The 13,440-nt window shown below is 35.5% G+C and overlaps 1 protein-coding gene across 2 annotated transcripts; it reads right to left on the bottom strand.

Moving 5' to 3' along the window:
• Positions 1-302: 302 nt before the first annotated feature.
• LOC144428274 (peptidyl-prolyl cis-trans isomerase FKBP9-like) lies at positions 303-12,028 on the bottom strand. 2 transcript variants are annotated; one of them, XM_078117268.1, is made up of 14 exons: positions 11,905-12,028; positions 11,514-11,629; positions 11,141-11,286; positions 10,492-10,568; positions 9,751-9,860; positions 8,848-8,993; positions 8,080-8,190; positions 6,684-6,752; positions 5,034-5,142; positions 4,132-4,277; positions 3,289-3,481; positions 2,177-2,322; positions 1,503-1,669; positions 303-1,042 (listed from the first exon to the last, which is right to left on the bottom strand). In XM_078117268.1, exons 1-14 carry the CDS (start codon positions 11,971-11,973, stop codon positions 845-847), a joined length of 1,803 nt encoding a protein of 600 aa, XP_077973394.1. In that variant the 5' UTR covers positions 11,974-12,028; the 3' UTR covers positions 303-844. The 2 variants fall into 2 exon arrangements, with proteins under 2 accessions (XP_077973394.1, XP_077973398.1); XM_078117272.1 differs by lacking the exon at positions 6,684-6,752.
• Positions 12,029-13,440: the final 1,412 nt, after the last annotated feature.

The raw sequence follows: 13,440 nt of genomic DNA, 5'->3' as shown, positions 1-13,440 counted from the left end.
CAGAACTCCGGTCATTTGGAACAAAAGCTACAGAAAATATAACTCTCGTGCAAAGCGCCCTATTTTACTGAGATTTCTGGGTACAAACCATACTTTTCTACATGAATAGTAGTGTTAACATCGTATTACACAAATGTATGTAAAAATCAGACGTCGAGAACTTGTTTTCCCATTATAAATATGATAATTCATAGAATAAGATTTCTATTTTTACCTGTTGGGGATGATGGATAGGGACCGTCTATCGCAATCTGTAATCGGTCTTCATAACCCCAAAGATAGCTCAAAATTAATATCAAAAGTTTGCAAAATTGATGAATTTATTGGCACATTCGAAAGTAAAAAAGTTAATACTGCTTACAAATAAGACTTCAGTTGTGCAAACTGCAATACGTAAATGAAAATTTCATACTTGTTCTACAATTATAACATGATAAAGAATATTTGGAATGGATCCTAATAGGCAATATGCTGATATTGAAACAATATAAACAGAGCAGTGATTAAGGTGAAATCAGTATATGGCAACAATAAACTAACAGATAGTGTTATACCAAACCCCAAAAAATTTTAAAAAAGTTTCAACTTAAGAATAACTTCAACTTTCAATGATTTTTGCAGTGACATCAACGAAATTTAACTCTAAATTCCAATTACGACTAAACAACACTGATCATTTAAAAAATGCCTACACTTGTTATAATTGTGTATTTGATTATATAGTAATACCCACTAGCACCTTTACAGAAAATGTATTAAATTTCATAGTTTTGATTGATAGTTGGCAGTGGAATTTTTATCTTCAAAAAAATAAAAAATTTCCTATTGAAGAAATATTGAGAAGTCACAGTTCATCATCAACTTTCTCTCCTATGATGCCTTCAAACTGTGGAGTCGGAAATTCCAGCTCTTTTTCTTGTAGAAAACCATCTTCATCTTTATCCATCACCTTGAATAGATTTTCAATCGTTTTTTCCTTCTCAGCACCAGGAAGAAGTTTGCCGTTACCAGCGTCAACTTCTTTAACAATGTATGACATCAACTGCAGGAAGTATATCGAAAGATAAGTTTTACTGGAGAAAGGGAAGTTGTGTAGAACCAAAACTGGCTATGGCGCACTGATACCCAGAGTTCGAAATCCAATATCTAATCGAAAAAGATTGGGAATTTTAGTTACCCAACAATTGTCGGCGAGTATTGTATGCTTTTTTGGTAAACCAAGATTTTTAATACATTTTCATTTCATCACTCCCAAATATGTCAAGCATCCACTAATATGTAAAATTTACTGTTTTTGGTGAAACGAACATTTTTCCAGTTCGGCATTACCAGGCTTATTACACCCCCAGGTGAGATGGTGGGCATGGCATTTCAACCCAAGATTTCAAACCTGCGATGTCAGCATAGTTAAGTCTATTGCATTGTGTCTAGATTACGTAAGTACTGAACTTCAAAAATCAAAAATGATATTTATTGTTACATAAAATGTTTTCATTGTGTACCTCATCAATAGAAACTTTTCCATTGGCATCATCATCAATCAACGAGAAAAGATTCTCAGGTTCAGATTTGCCTTCCTTCCACATGAATAACATTCCGTTAGGTAGAGAGTCTTCAATTTTATGCAGTTCCACAGTATATACCAGAACAGCACTACCAGGTATACCATCTGAATGAAACAAATTTGATAAAAGATTGAAAAACAAAATTATTTAATGAATAAAAACAGATTTGGGGGGACTCGAGTTCGACTTGAGTAGGACCAGAGTCACAATTTATTGAACACTCAATGGAATGACTTGGAATCAATATCGAATAACCACCAGTGAGACACAACAGAGGAATTGACTCAAATTTGGACTCGACTTGAGATTCAGATTACCCTCGACTCAATGTGCAGGGGTCTTTATTCGACGCTCCAAAAGTTTGTGTTACTAATTTTGTTCGCATACTTTACATCACGCTGTGTAAAGATGTGAAAGCCTATGGGCAGGGGGTATTTTCATTTGGCTAACACAGATATTCCCCGAACTCGTAATAGAACTAAAATAAGAAAAATCGGAATAAAATTATGGCCTACCCTAACAAACTACGGGAGTACCCTATATCCAATATTCACAAACTTAAAACAGGGAGATTTATGTTTGAAATCAAAACCTCCGCTGTATAACTCTACCTGCACCAGGTTCTCCAAAACCGAGATGAGGTGGTACAACTCCTTTTCTGATCTCCCCTACACACATTCCTGTTAGCATATTTTGAAGACCAAGTATGACTCGACCTCTTCCGTTGTACGTTGCCCAAGTCCCTTCTCTGTTCTTACTGTAAATAAGAAACTATATTAGATAATTACCTAACATGACAAATGACCCAACAGGCCAATCCCAAACTTCCAACTTTTTCCAATGCGGATAAGAGCGTTTGTCCATTGTTTTATAGACATAGAAATAGCATAAAAGATACCAGTGCTATGTTGAGATTGTCCAGAACATATAATGAAAGTTTTAAGCGAAGCTCAGTAATGAAATATTCTTTGCCACAAAAGAATCACTTAGCGATATCAAACACGCCTTGATTTTATATTCTTTTAGGTATACGAATTTCCTATTGTCGACTTGTCCGTAAAACTGAGTTCCTTTATTAGTAAAGTATGAATTGACATGAATATTCAGTTTTAAATGCCAAGGTTTGACATAACAATCTAAGATATTTGATGACCATAAGCAGAAAGCGCTATCATATAAAAGTCACTTAAGCCTGCCTGCTACATCTGTGACGATATGGATTTTTGATGAAATGTACTGGAATCTGTGGTGTAGCAGTCATTGACAGGCCCATTGAAACATATGTCTGCGTGAAGTCACACATAGATAAACTATTTTATGAGTTGTTTAAACGTAGAAGTTTGGGTATCTGTGATGGACTATATAGTTATTTTCGCAAATTAGTCAGCTGGGTACATGAAAGATTGTATACTGTACAACTGTTTCAGGGGACCTTCGTCGAACCCCAGAAACAGCTTCAATGAGGGGTTCGATCAAACCCAGGTTAAGAAAGAGTGAGTGTGGCAGAGGAAGTCGTAACAGTGTTACGAAAACCACTGTATGATGGTGAGGAGTCCAGCAATCCACTCACAGATTATCTCCAGTATAGTGTTCAAACCTGCGAACCCATGCCGGGTAATTAGAGGTGTAATGATAAGTGTGTTCCTATCGAGTGTTATCTGAACATAAATTAAGATGAGAACTTCAACATTCCCACTGTATACCAAAAACACCAAGAACTCACCTAGAATCAATCTTTGTCCCATCCATTAGTTCAAGTTCATAATCATAAGTTAAGTAATCATCTTTAGCTGCCTTCCTTTCACAATCAGTAGGTGGATCACGAATAACTTCAACTTTGACCTCATCTTTGGGATTGTGAACATCCACAAGGTAAATATCAAATATCAAGACAGCACTACCAGGTATTGTGCCTTCTGTAGTAAAAGAATGCATGTAAAGGAGAGAATAGTAGACAAGGATTTATTTGAATAGTGCAACGGTTTTGAACAGGGGTGTAAGTTTGTGATGCATAAAAATTTCAGACATAATACACCATGTTTATAGTGATGAGGTAGGATGGTACTGTATTTACATATTTATCCCGAGAGAAAGGAGAGCCAATGAGACGGCTTAATCATATTGAACCACGACCCCTCGTCCTTGTCGGTTATGGGATTAGTTAGCCAGTTACGGTAACTGTTTTCGGAAGCATGGACTTAATGGTGGAGAAAGCCCTAACTTACCGGTTACGTGAACCACCCTGCAGCGATGAGGAGTCCAGCAATCCTCTTGCACATAACTATCCCGGCATAGGATCCGAACCTGTGAACCCATGCTGAGTAATCAAAGTTGCGAGTGGCAAGCGAATTCTTAACGCTTGGCACAATGCACCACACCCTCGAATTAAAAAAACGTTCAAACATTCTTTCAAATTTGAGTTGGGATCACAACTGTTTCAAGATGTTTGAATTAAAAACATTTGAAATATAACATCAATGTTGGGAATGTATTGAGAAAAAACTAGATAACGCTCTGGCAACCATTTTAATTTTTTCGACATAAAACAGAATGAAAATTATCTGACCTATTCCAGGTTCACCATATCCCAGATGTGGAGGGATTGTAATTTTTCTATGTTCCCCAACACAAGTTCCGAGAATCCCGCGTTCCATACCAGCAATTAATCTTCGAAATCCAACATAGGTATCGTAGGTATGATTGTTGTCATGGCTGGAATAGAACAAATCAAAATGAAACCACAGCATTTTACCATACTTGCCGAAACTAAAAATATCTCAGTGTCTGCTATCTTTTGTAAACGATGGCCATCCATTCCAGAGGAGAGGGAGTTGATAAGCTGACTAATGATGAGGCAAACCAGGATCTTTTATATGTTTACCAGTCCATGTCTGGTGCAGGAATACTACCAGATATTTGTTAGATTTTGGACCGACCATGGACACATGGACCACCCTACCTACAACAATGAGTCCAGCAACTATCAGTGCCCATGTAGCTAACACTTGAACTGACTAGGTCGAGCATTCAGCCTTTGATCCATTCACCCCCAAAATGTCATTTTCCACTTTTCCTTTTCCTTTTCAATTTTCCAGCGAACGCAGGGTTATCAAAATTTTACAAGATTAATTTTGGTTAAGATGTACATTGTATTACAGGAGGAATATTTTTGTTATCAAACAAGATATAGGTATGTGACTTGTAGTAGAAAAATAACTTTTGTAATAAGAATCTATGCTCAAAACAATGTCGCACACACTCGCTCAGAGGTAAAGAAGATTAACAAGTGACCACTACAGTTACAATAATATGTAGACTTTGATGGCAGTTAGCATTAGTAAGAACCAATTAACTAAAGACTTGAGTTAACACAATGGTAGCAATGAAATTCATGAACGATTTTATGCTTAGAGCAAATGGTATTAAGGTTTCTTGTAAAAGATCTCACGCCCTATATTATATACCAACCTTGAGGCAAACTTAGTTCCATCGGCAAATGAAGCATTGTAATGATATCGAACAAAATCTGTATCTTCAACTTTCCGAGGACATGTAACTGCATCTTCACTGCCATCAGCTGTGGAATAAAATAGCCTTGTGATTAAAGTGTTTGATTTACCTATATTGGTATTGCATGTTGAAAATCTTGGGTTTAAATCCCATGCTTGTACAAAGCCTCCTTCTGAGTGAAAAAAACAGCATTAGTGTTAGAGTTAATTGTAGTAGGGGGCATTCTAACTGCATGCGGCGCGACGCAGCATGCACCCGAGATTGCTCCCCATTGTTTCAAATGAAGCCGTTTACACACAAAGCGTGGCACCTGATGGCGATGCGCGGCAGCGATTCAGTTTCTCTCGATGAGTGATTTTTGACATGCTCTGCTTCTGGTTGAGCGACACAGGTGTTTACATAGCGCGCATCATTTTTATATCGCCCGATGGTGCCAGAGGCGGTTGCTTAGAAACATAGACACTGCAAATTCAGTTAGGAATTTCGTCTAGATTTTTAACTAGAGCAGCGAGACGAAAATCGTGCAATTATTCCGCAGTGATGTAATCAGGAACGGCAAAAATAATATACTGTACTGGATATATAAATGGTATTTCTAAAGCTTGCTCGAACCATTGTGAAGTCAATTAAATTTAATAATACAGAGTAATTGAGACAAACACCGTTTCCACTGATTTTGTCTGGTAAATTAAAACATTTCCCAATTCAGCATTATGAAGTAATTGCATGATTTTCATATTTGTTGAAGACGCACGCTCATACCTTGCACTCTATCTCTTTAAATTGCATGTATATATTTACTCTATGCCTATACCTTTAAACATTGTTATTTATAGCCGACCAAAGTTATTGTAATGTTTGGTATATTTCATGTCAAACCTTTTACCTTACTTGCTTTCTCTCTATAACTGCTTTCATTAAATATTTTTGTAAATCATTATCTTTCTGCACATGTCCTTGCATAGTCTGAAATAGTCTTTTTATTCATTCTGTCCTTTTTGTAATTAAATAGGTCACAACCCATTTTATTCCCAAGTATTAAAAATATTCAATGTTTAAACTAGTTTTCTATTTTAAACTTTATTAATGTTCTTCAATGATTAATTGTATATATGACTTTCATTTTCCCCGCTTCATATTTATAATGTGTGAATACATTATCTTGTTTAACGTTACCTTCATATTTAATAACTTTAATTGCTTTGGAATCAATTTTTTTTTTAATCGTGTTCGCTGTTTGGTTTATAATCGGATCTAACTGTTCTAAAGCATCGCCCTGACGACTAAATTCAAATATTGAAACAAAATAAATAAGAACTCAGTTGATATCATGAAATGCGTGCTGAAACCTTACTAAAAGGGTAATTTAAATTAAGTCCTGTCCAAAGTTTAAATTTCATTGTGGACTCCTAGTTCCATTTTGTCAATAATAAATGATATTTATCGCGAATACCTTGTATATAATAACATTTCTATACAACCCTTAGACTTCATCAGCTAGTAGAAAGGTAGACGAACCAAACACAATATGATATGATTAGAATATATTATGAAAAAGGCAATTATAGTTATTCAAGGCGCTGTTAAGAATCAATGATCTGAACTTACCAAACTTATTTCTCCTTTTTAAGATAGGATGCACCCATCTCGCTCTCTCTTTTTTCTCGTTGTTGTTCGCTAAATACAAGGCAAGTGCCAAACTATTTTTTTTTTTGATAGTGGCATTTTTATTTATAATTAAGTGGGCGACAGACGAGATTCCTAAATGAATTTGTCGTGTCTATGTTTCTAAGCAACCGTCTCTGGTGCCATCGAGTGATACAAAAATGACAAACGCAGCGTAACCACCTGAGACGTACGACCAGAAGCGCTGCCGCAGCGTCGCATTCGGTATAAACACACCTTTAGTATCATAGATTACACACATATAGGGTTCAAATCATGAAAGATTAGGTAGGCTAAAATATAGCTCCTTTCGTGTCATCAGATATCAGTTGTCGCCTATATAGGCCTGCCTTGTACAGAGCCTTACTCTGAGTGAAAGTGAGAACATCATGACCTAGTGTTAGGATTAATTGTGTTGGTATCAAACACATTCAGAGTTCAAATCGCCCACCTTACCCATAATGTAAGGAATTAGTTAGGCTAAAAACTAGCTCCTCCTCGCATATCATCAGATATCAATTGCTGGTTGTATAGGGCCGTAGTTCCCAACCTTTTTTATATCGCAGCACACTTTTGAGCACTTTACATATTCGTGGCACACCTATCACAAAACGTGAACATTTTCTACACTATACATGAAGCCATTTTGCTATGAGATAATAATAAACAAGGAAGATTGGATAAGGGGAATTTTATTCATGTAAATACAAGTATACAACATACCCTGTATTCAGTACAGGTATAGAATAATAGCATTGAATTCTTTACTACTGCTGCAATTTGTGGGCGAATGTGAGAGATAAACACTCTCTACGAAGGCAAGGGAATAATTCAGTCTAGATTTTAACACATTTCGTTCCCGCTCTATAAAATTATCATTTTGTAAAAGTGCGATAGTCGAGCGCAAACAAATGTTTAATAGTTACCGATATTATAACCGTTTTCTTACAATATTGTACACAAGAGCGTTCTGAGTACCTCACAATATTGTAAAAGATGTGCGGCCGTGATATGTGATAAGCAGCCGTAATATGTGTTCTTCAAACCCGACATATGTTAAAGACAGCTAACACGGAGTAAATTTTTCTCCTTTGCGCCGGTTTCGCTTTTTCTCCCCACCGTTTGCAAATGACCTGTCTCAAATGTAAGTTCAAATAATGATTCAAATTGGAGAATTTCCCATGGCACCCCTGACAATATTTTACAGCACACCAGTGTGCCACAGCACCCCGGTTGAAAAGCACTGGTATAGGGCCTTGTTCGGAGCTAAAGGTATAAGTATGTAGCATATAGAAGCATATAAAAAGCACACACTTGAAGAAAATACGTCAAAACTTACCAGATCCAAATTTCTGACTCAAAGTAACAACCACAGCCTCATCATCAGGATTATGGAAATCAACAATTTCAACATCGAATCTTATTGTGGCAGCAGGTGGGATATTTTTATCTGGCAAAATAATCAATCAAATTATCAAATCTATGATTAGAAAGTCAAAATATAATTAACAATTAAGAGGATAGTTCAATGGCATCGAAGAATAGTCTAACAAATAACAGTAGAGACATTTTCAAATAACTAAAATCTTATTGACATACCCATGCAGATGTAGTTACCAAGCTACATTTAGACACCATAAAGACGTTTGATAAGAGAAATATGATATTTGTTAGTTCAAAACAATGAACTATGCCTCATTTTAGAAAAAACAATATGTATATTTTGAGTCGGGTACAATTTTCAAACTGGATATTCAAAATATGATTAGCACATATCTGGTCCAATGTTACTCAAAAAAGTTTGTCCCAAAAACAGAGCGGCTTACTGAACCATGAAAGGAACCATTCAACCATAAATCTCCACTATTGCAATTTTCTGATTCCATTACATTTGAACCCACGCACATTTGAACCCATGACAATTGCACCTGCATACTATTGCACCCTAACCCATGGGTTATAGCACCCGCACATAGATTGAACCCGCGGATATACACATGGCTTCAAATGTACGGTCACCCAATTTTCCATACGTGGTTAGAATTGATTTCGCAATGAAGGGAAATGCAATTTATTTTATTTACATTTCAACAGCATTTTTTCTTACCGTCTCCTTTGACTCCATAGGCCAGGTGTGATGGTATAGTAATAGTGCGGCGTTCCTTCATGCATGAACCAATTAAACCTATATCCATTCCGCGAATCAGCCATCCCTGTCCAACATACGTGTCGTAAGTTCTTTCTTCGTCATAGCTGAACAAACAGATAGAATTTAGTGTTTGGAAATTGTGAGCGAAACAAAAAATTACACAAACATAACTGAAGATAAATAGATTATTACAAAAAGCTATTCTGCATTGATGGTCGGTATTGAAGAGTGTTATAATAACACATAAGAGAGCCAAATAATGCCAAATTCAAGTAATATTCTGATTCAAGTCTCATTTAAGTATTCTATAAACACTGCATTGGCACGAGTCACATTACTATGACATTAATTAGCAAATGGGATCTGAACGCAAAAATATTAAACAAAATGGTACAAAACTCCACATACATTACAAAGTCTGTAACACATTTAACAATTCCTATACAATAAACAATTCCTCCTGAAAAAATTCAATACAAGATTTTACATTTACTTCACACCAGTGTTCCCTTTAAGAAAATGTTACACTGGGCACTGTTTGTTTTACTGAGCATGAATATTTTAGGGCTGAGCAGAGTCTCAAATGTTTTACAAACTATGTGAAATATTACAACAGTATAATATATTATCAGAATTCAAAAAAGTAGGCTATGACTCAAAAACATGGAATGAACATTCTAGCTAGAGTAAGTAAATATAAGGAGCCACGCTTTAAAAACGTAATGTTGCAATTGTGCGAGAATGGAATTTTACTGTGCAATGGTGCAATTGCGCACCTTAGAAGAAACCTTGCTCCATACATTACCATAAAATTATTAGAGTTGCCATCTTATTATGCATAATAATTAATTATAATCCAACCTTGAGTGGAATTCTTCTCCATTGAGTAGAGTTCCATTATAACGATAACGAACAAAATCAGTATCTTTCAGTTTTCTTTCACAATTTTCTGGCATGTATGTTGTTTTAATCTGTGAAAATCATAATAAAATGAACTCAATTAAATAGAAATAATGATTAAAAAAATGATCATTAAAAATAGAAGTATGCAAGTTTTCAAAATATTGATTATACACTGAAGGTTATTAAAATGCTACATGCCATGATTTATATGCTTTTCAATATATGACATCATGGTATCCCTGAAAGAGGAAAGCCAACAATCATGAGGCAGACCACAGCCTCTCGTCCAGTTGCCAGTCAATACTAGATATGAGAATAGTTAAATAGCATTACATGGACCCCCCTTCGATGGTGAGGAATCCAGCAATCCTCTGCATCTAATTACCCATCACCCGTGAGAATCAAAACCACATAATCTCTCACAAGCGAGTCTTGAAATGAATATGAATAAACTGGCAACATATAGGACAGATATATCAACCGGGAAATTTGAAATCCTTATATTGGGAAGTGTATTATATTACGTCCTTTTAAGTGCTTGTACACAAAGCAGACTTGAAAGTTTAAAGATTCCAGGGTATAAGTCATTACTGTTTAAAATGTTCTAAAGGGATAATTTTGCAGCAAAATCTTGATATCAAAAATGACAAATGTATAATCCATCCGAGTACTTTGGATAAATTTAAAAATCAAGTTTACCTGGACAGTGTCATCTTCGTTTGAAATATCCAACAATACAAAGTTAAATAACAATGTTGCTCCTCCCGGGATGCCATCTTAAAAAAAAAATTTAAATTTTTTTTAGGTCTTTCAGAAAATAATTATTAAGCATTAAAATGCTAGAATAGGGTTTGAACATATTTATTTCAAAGAAAGGACTATTTATTCATAAGGTGAACCAAGACCTATTCATCTTAGTAAATTAGAAGCTGGAGGAATGAGCTACACTGGACGAAAATCCAAGAATACCCCCAAAGTCATTTCACTGTCAGGTAACTATGTAGACAGCATAGGTGAAAAAATATCGGGTTCAAATCTCATGTCTGCTACCTCACCCAAGATGTGATAAATTAGATAGCAAACTTGAACCGAAAAAATTATGGTTCTTCCAAAAAAGTAGCTTCTCACATAGCAGTGGTTGCTTGCATGGAATCTTGTTTGGAGTGAAATGCATATAAAATATCAATAAAAAATTAAACCACAGGGTAGACCTTGGTTCAATTACCATGAAACACCAGTAAATATTTCAAATCCTTTAAAAATGTTTGGCAGTATGAAGCTTAACTAGAGCGCTTCAATACAAAAAATGTGTAGAATTTTTCTAAATCAGCAATAAGCTGTGGATTACCTGTTCCCTCGTCCCCATAAGCCAGATCAGGCGGGATTGACACAATTCTATGTTCATTCAAACACATTCCCAGAAGAGCATCGTCCATTCCTTGTATCAACATTCCTGATCCAACACGAGTGTTGTAGGTTCGTCCTCTCATATAACTGGAAAAATAAAGGGAATCTAAGGGGACAACTTGTCTGGGCAAGGTGTGGTCAAATTATACTTATAAAAAGTATCGTCCACAAAATTTGAAGTTTTTTTTAAAACTTCAAATACACCTGCAATAGCACACAACGTATTAAATTTTAAGCAAGTTGCTTTGGTTAGCCAATCAAACAATAACACAATGCCGAAGTTTTGTCAAAATCATTTCTGACAATTTTCTCACCTTGAATCGAAATGTTTTCCATCTTCAAACATTCCATAGTAATGATATCGCACTGAATCTCCACTTTCAACTTTTCTTTCACAATTAGGAGGAATCCATTGATGTAAAATCTTTATCTACATAAACAAAATTGTCTTATAAATAGTAGAAGTTACTCCAGTGACAATGATTGGATTTCAGAATTTCCAGAAAATTATTACAGCATCAACACAACCATTATGAGTGGCAACAGGGAAATAAATTGTTAATAGGCCTACTTTTAAACATTCAGCCTTTCAACACATAAGTGCAACCAAGTTAATATCAATATTTAGAATGCTTTATATTGGTGTATATGGCTTTTATACTGCCCTACTTTATAGATTTAGAATGTATAAATTAATTAACTCACCTGTTCCTGCGATAATGCAACATCATATAAAAGGAATGATAGCCAAATGGAAAATATCTTGATATGCATAGTCAAATTGTAACTTCCGTATACCTACTAATACTGTGATATAACAACCTGATAAAATAGTAATAATTGTTTGAATAGACAACACAATAATTGCTACAAGTTTCCCTGCAGTAGCTACATATCTTCAGACTCTTTCTCAAGATTTTCTGTATTTGTTATATTTTCTATTTTCATAATTACCGGTACCGTATACAGGTATACACTATACAGGTATACTTAATATATTCCAGTATTTACTAGCATACATTATTTTGAAACCTGCTTCATATCTTTCCTGGAGAATTTTATATGTTACTGGTACAAAGTCCCACAATACAATACTTATAATTTGGTATAATTCTTTCGGTAACCGTAAACCACAAAAATTCCTCACGAAAAAGCCGGTTCGAACTAGAACGTCGAGCGGAAAAGTCCGATTGCAAAACACATGTCTAGACAGTATACAACGGAGCTCAAAATAAAGTAACCAAAATCTTGTTGATTTTGAGCTATGTCTTTTTGCACGCCGACTGAGACTCTGCATTGTTGCAAGGAATAAGTAATTCACTAGCGCAGTGGTTCTCAACCTTTTACTGATTGCGTACCACTTTTGTGTTTTTCACTTTGGCCGCGTGCCACCGACAAAACTCATTTTTGAGATTGGTAACAATAGCAAGGAAACGCGCTATGGTAGTATTTTATGTGGTACTACATCCATTTTAGACCTTCGTGCAAAGTTTCAACGTATTCATTTTGAGCAGTAACAACGTATTAATTGCGTGCAAAATCGCCAGAGAATTTGCGTCGTCTACCGTCAGAGCTGAAAGGCTTTAATCATCGTTTTGTTTTAGGTGGCCAGTAGCGGGCGAGGGCGATCTTAAGACAAAATCTGGTAGCTTTTATGATACCGTTCAGCGAATACATACAGTATGGAAGAAAAAGCGTTGTCGTAATAATTTAGCCAACTCAAAAGTTAATTGTTGCAACAATTGAAAGCTGCTCGCGTATACTCGAAAAGCTCCCGCGTACCACAGGTTGAGAACCACTCTGGACCAGCGGCTCCTTCTTATATCTGGATCAGTTCGGTTTCTAATTCACTTTATATTGTTTGTGTCTATCTATTTTATCACTCCCGTTGTGTTTTAAATACAGACGGATTAATCTTTTTTCCATTCGTCGCATGCATGCTGTGTTGTTGTTTTCACTTGATAGACAAATTTAACACTTTCGGTATGACAAATGTACTTTATTTGTTGTATTAAGTATTAAACATTTAAAGTAAACAGCATTCAAACGATTTGTCATATATAAGTTTCACACGGAATGTCGCCAAATTGAGCGAATATGTCTGTTAGGGTTATAGTTTAATAAAATATCGATTTGGGGGTAATCTGAAGTCAAAATCACGCCAGCTGGTGCTTTTTGAAAGAAAAAACAAACAGTGGAAGCTTTCAGATTCAATAAACATATATTATTGCATTTCTGTAT

The sequence above is a fragment of the Styela clava genome, chromosome 1, assembly GCF_964204865.1.
Source record: "Styela clava chromosome 1, kaStyClav1.hap1.2, whole genome shotgun sequence".
Taxonomy (NCBI): Eukaryota; Metazoa; Chordata; class Ascidiacea; order Stolidobranchia; family Styelidae; genus Styela; species Styela clava.
Note: the sequence above shows the minus strand (reverse complement) of the source record. Positions and strands in the feature narration are given on the sequence as shown.

Bases quoted from the DNA above. Each gene is read 5' to 3' on its own strand.
- LOC144428274 (XM_078117268.1), bottom strand. From the start codon at position 11,973: ATGCATATCAAGATATTTTCCATTTGGCTATCATTCCTTTTATATGAT. The intron at 10,569-11,140 runs GTAATCCACAGC...TTTTTTTTTAAG, and splicing joins TTATGGGGACGAGGGAACAG to ATGGCATCCCGGGAGGAGCA. The intron at 3,482-4,131 runs GTCAGATAATTT...CTTTTACTACAG, and splicing joins ATATGGTGAACCTGGAATAG to AAGGCACAATACCTGGTAGT.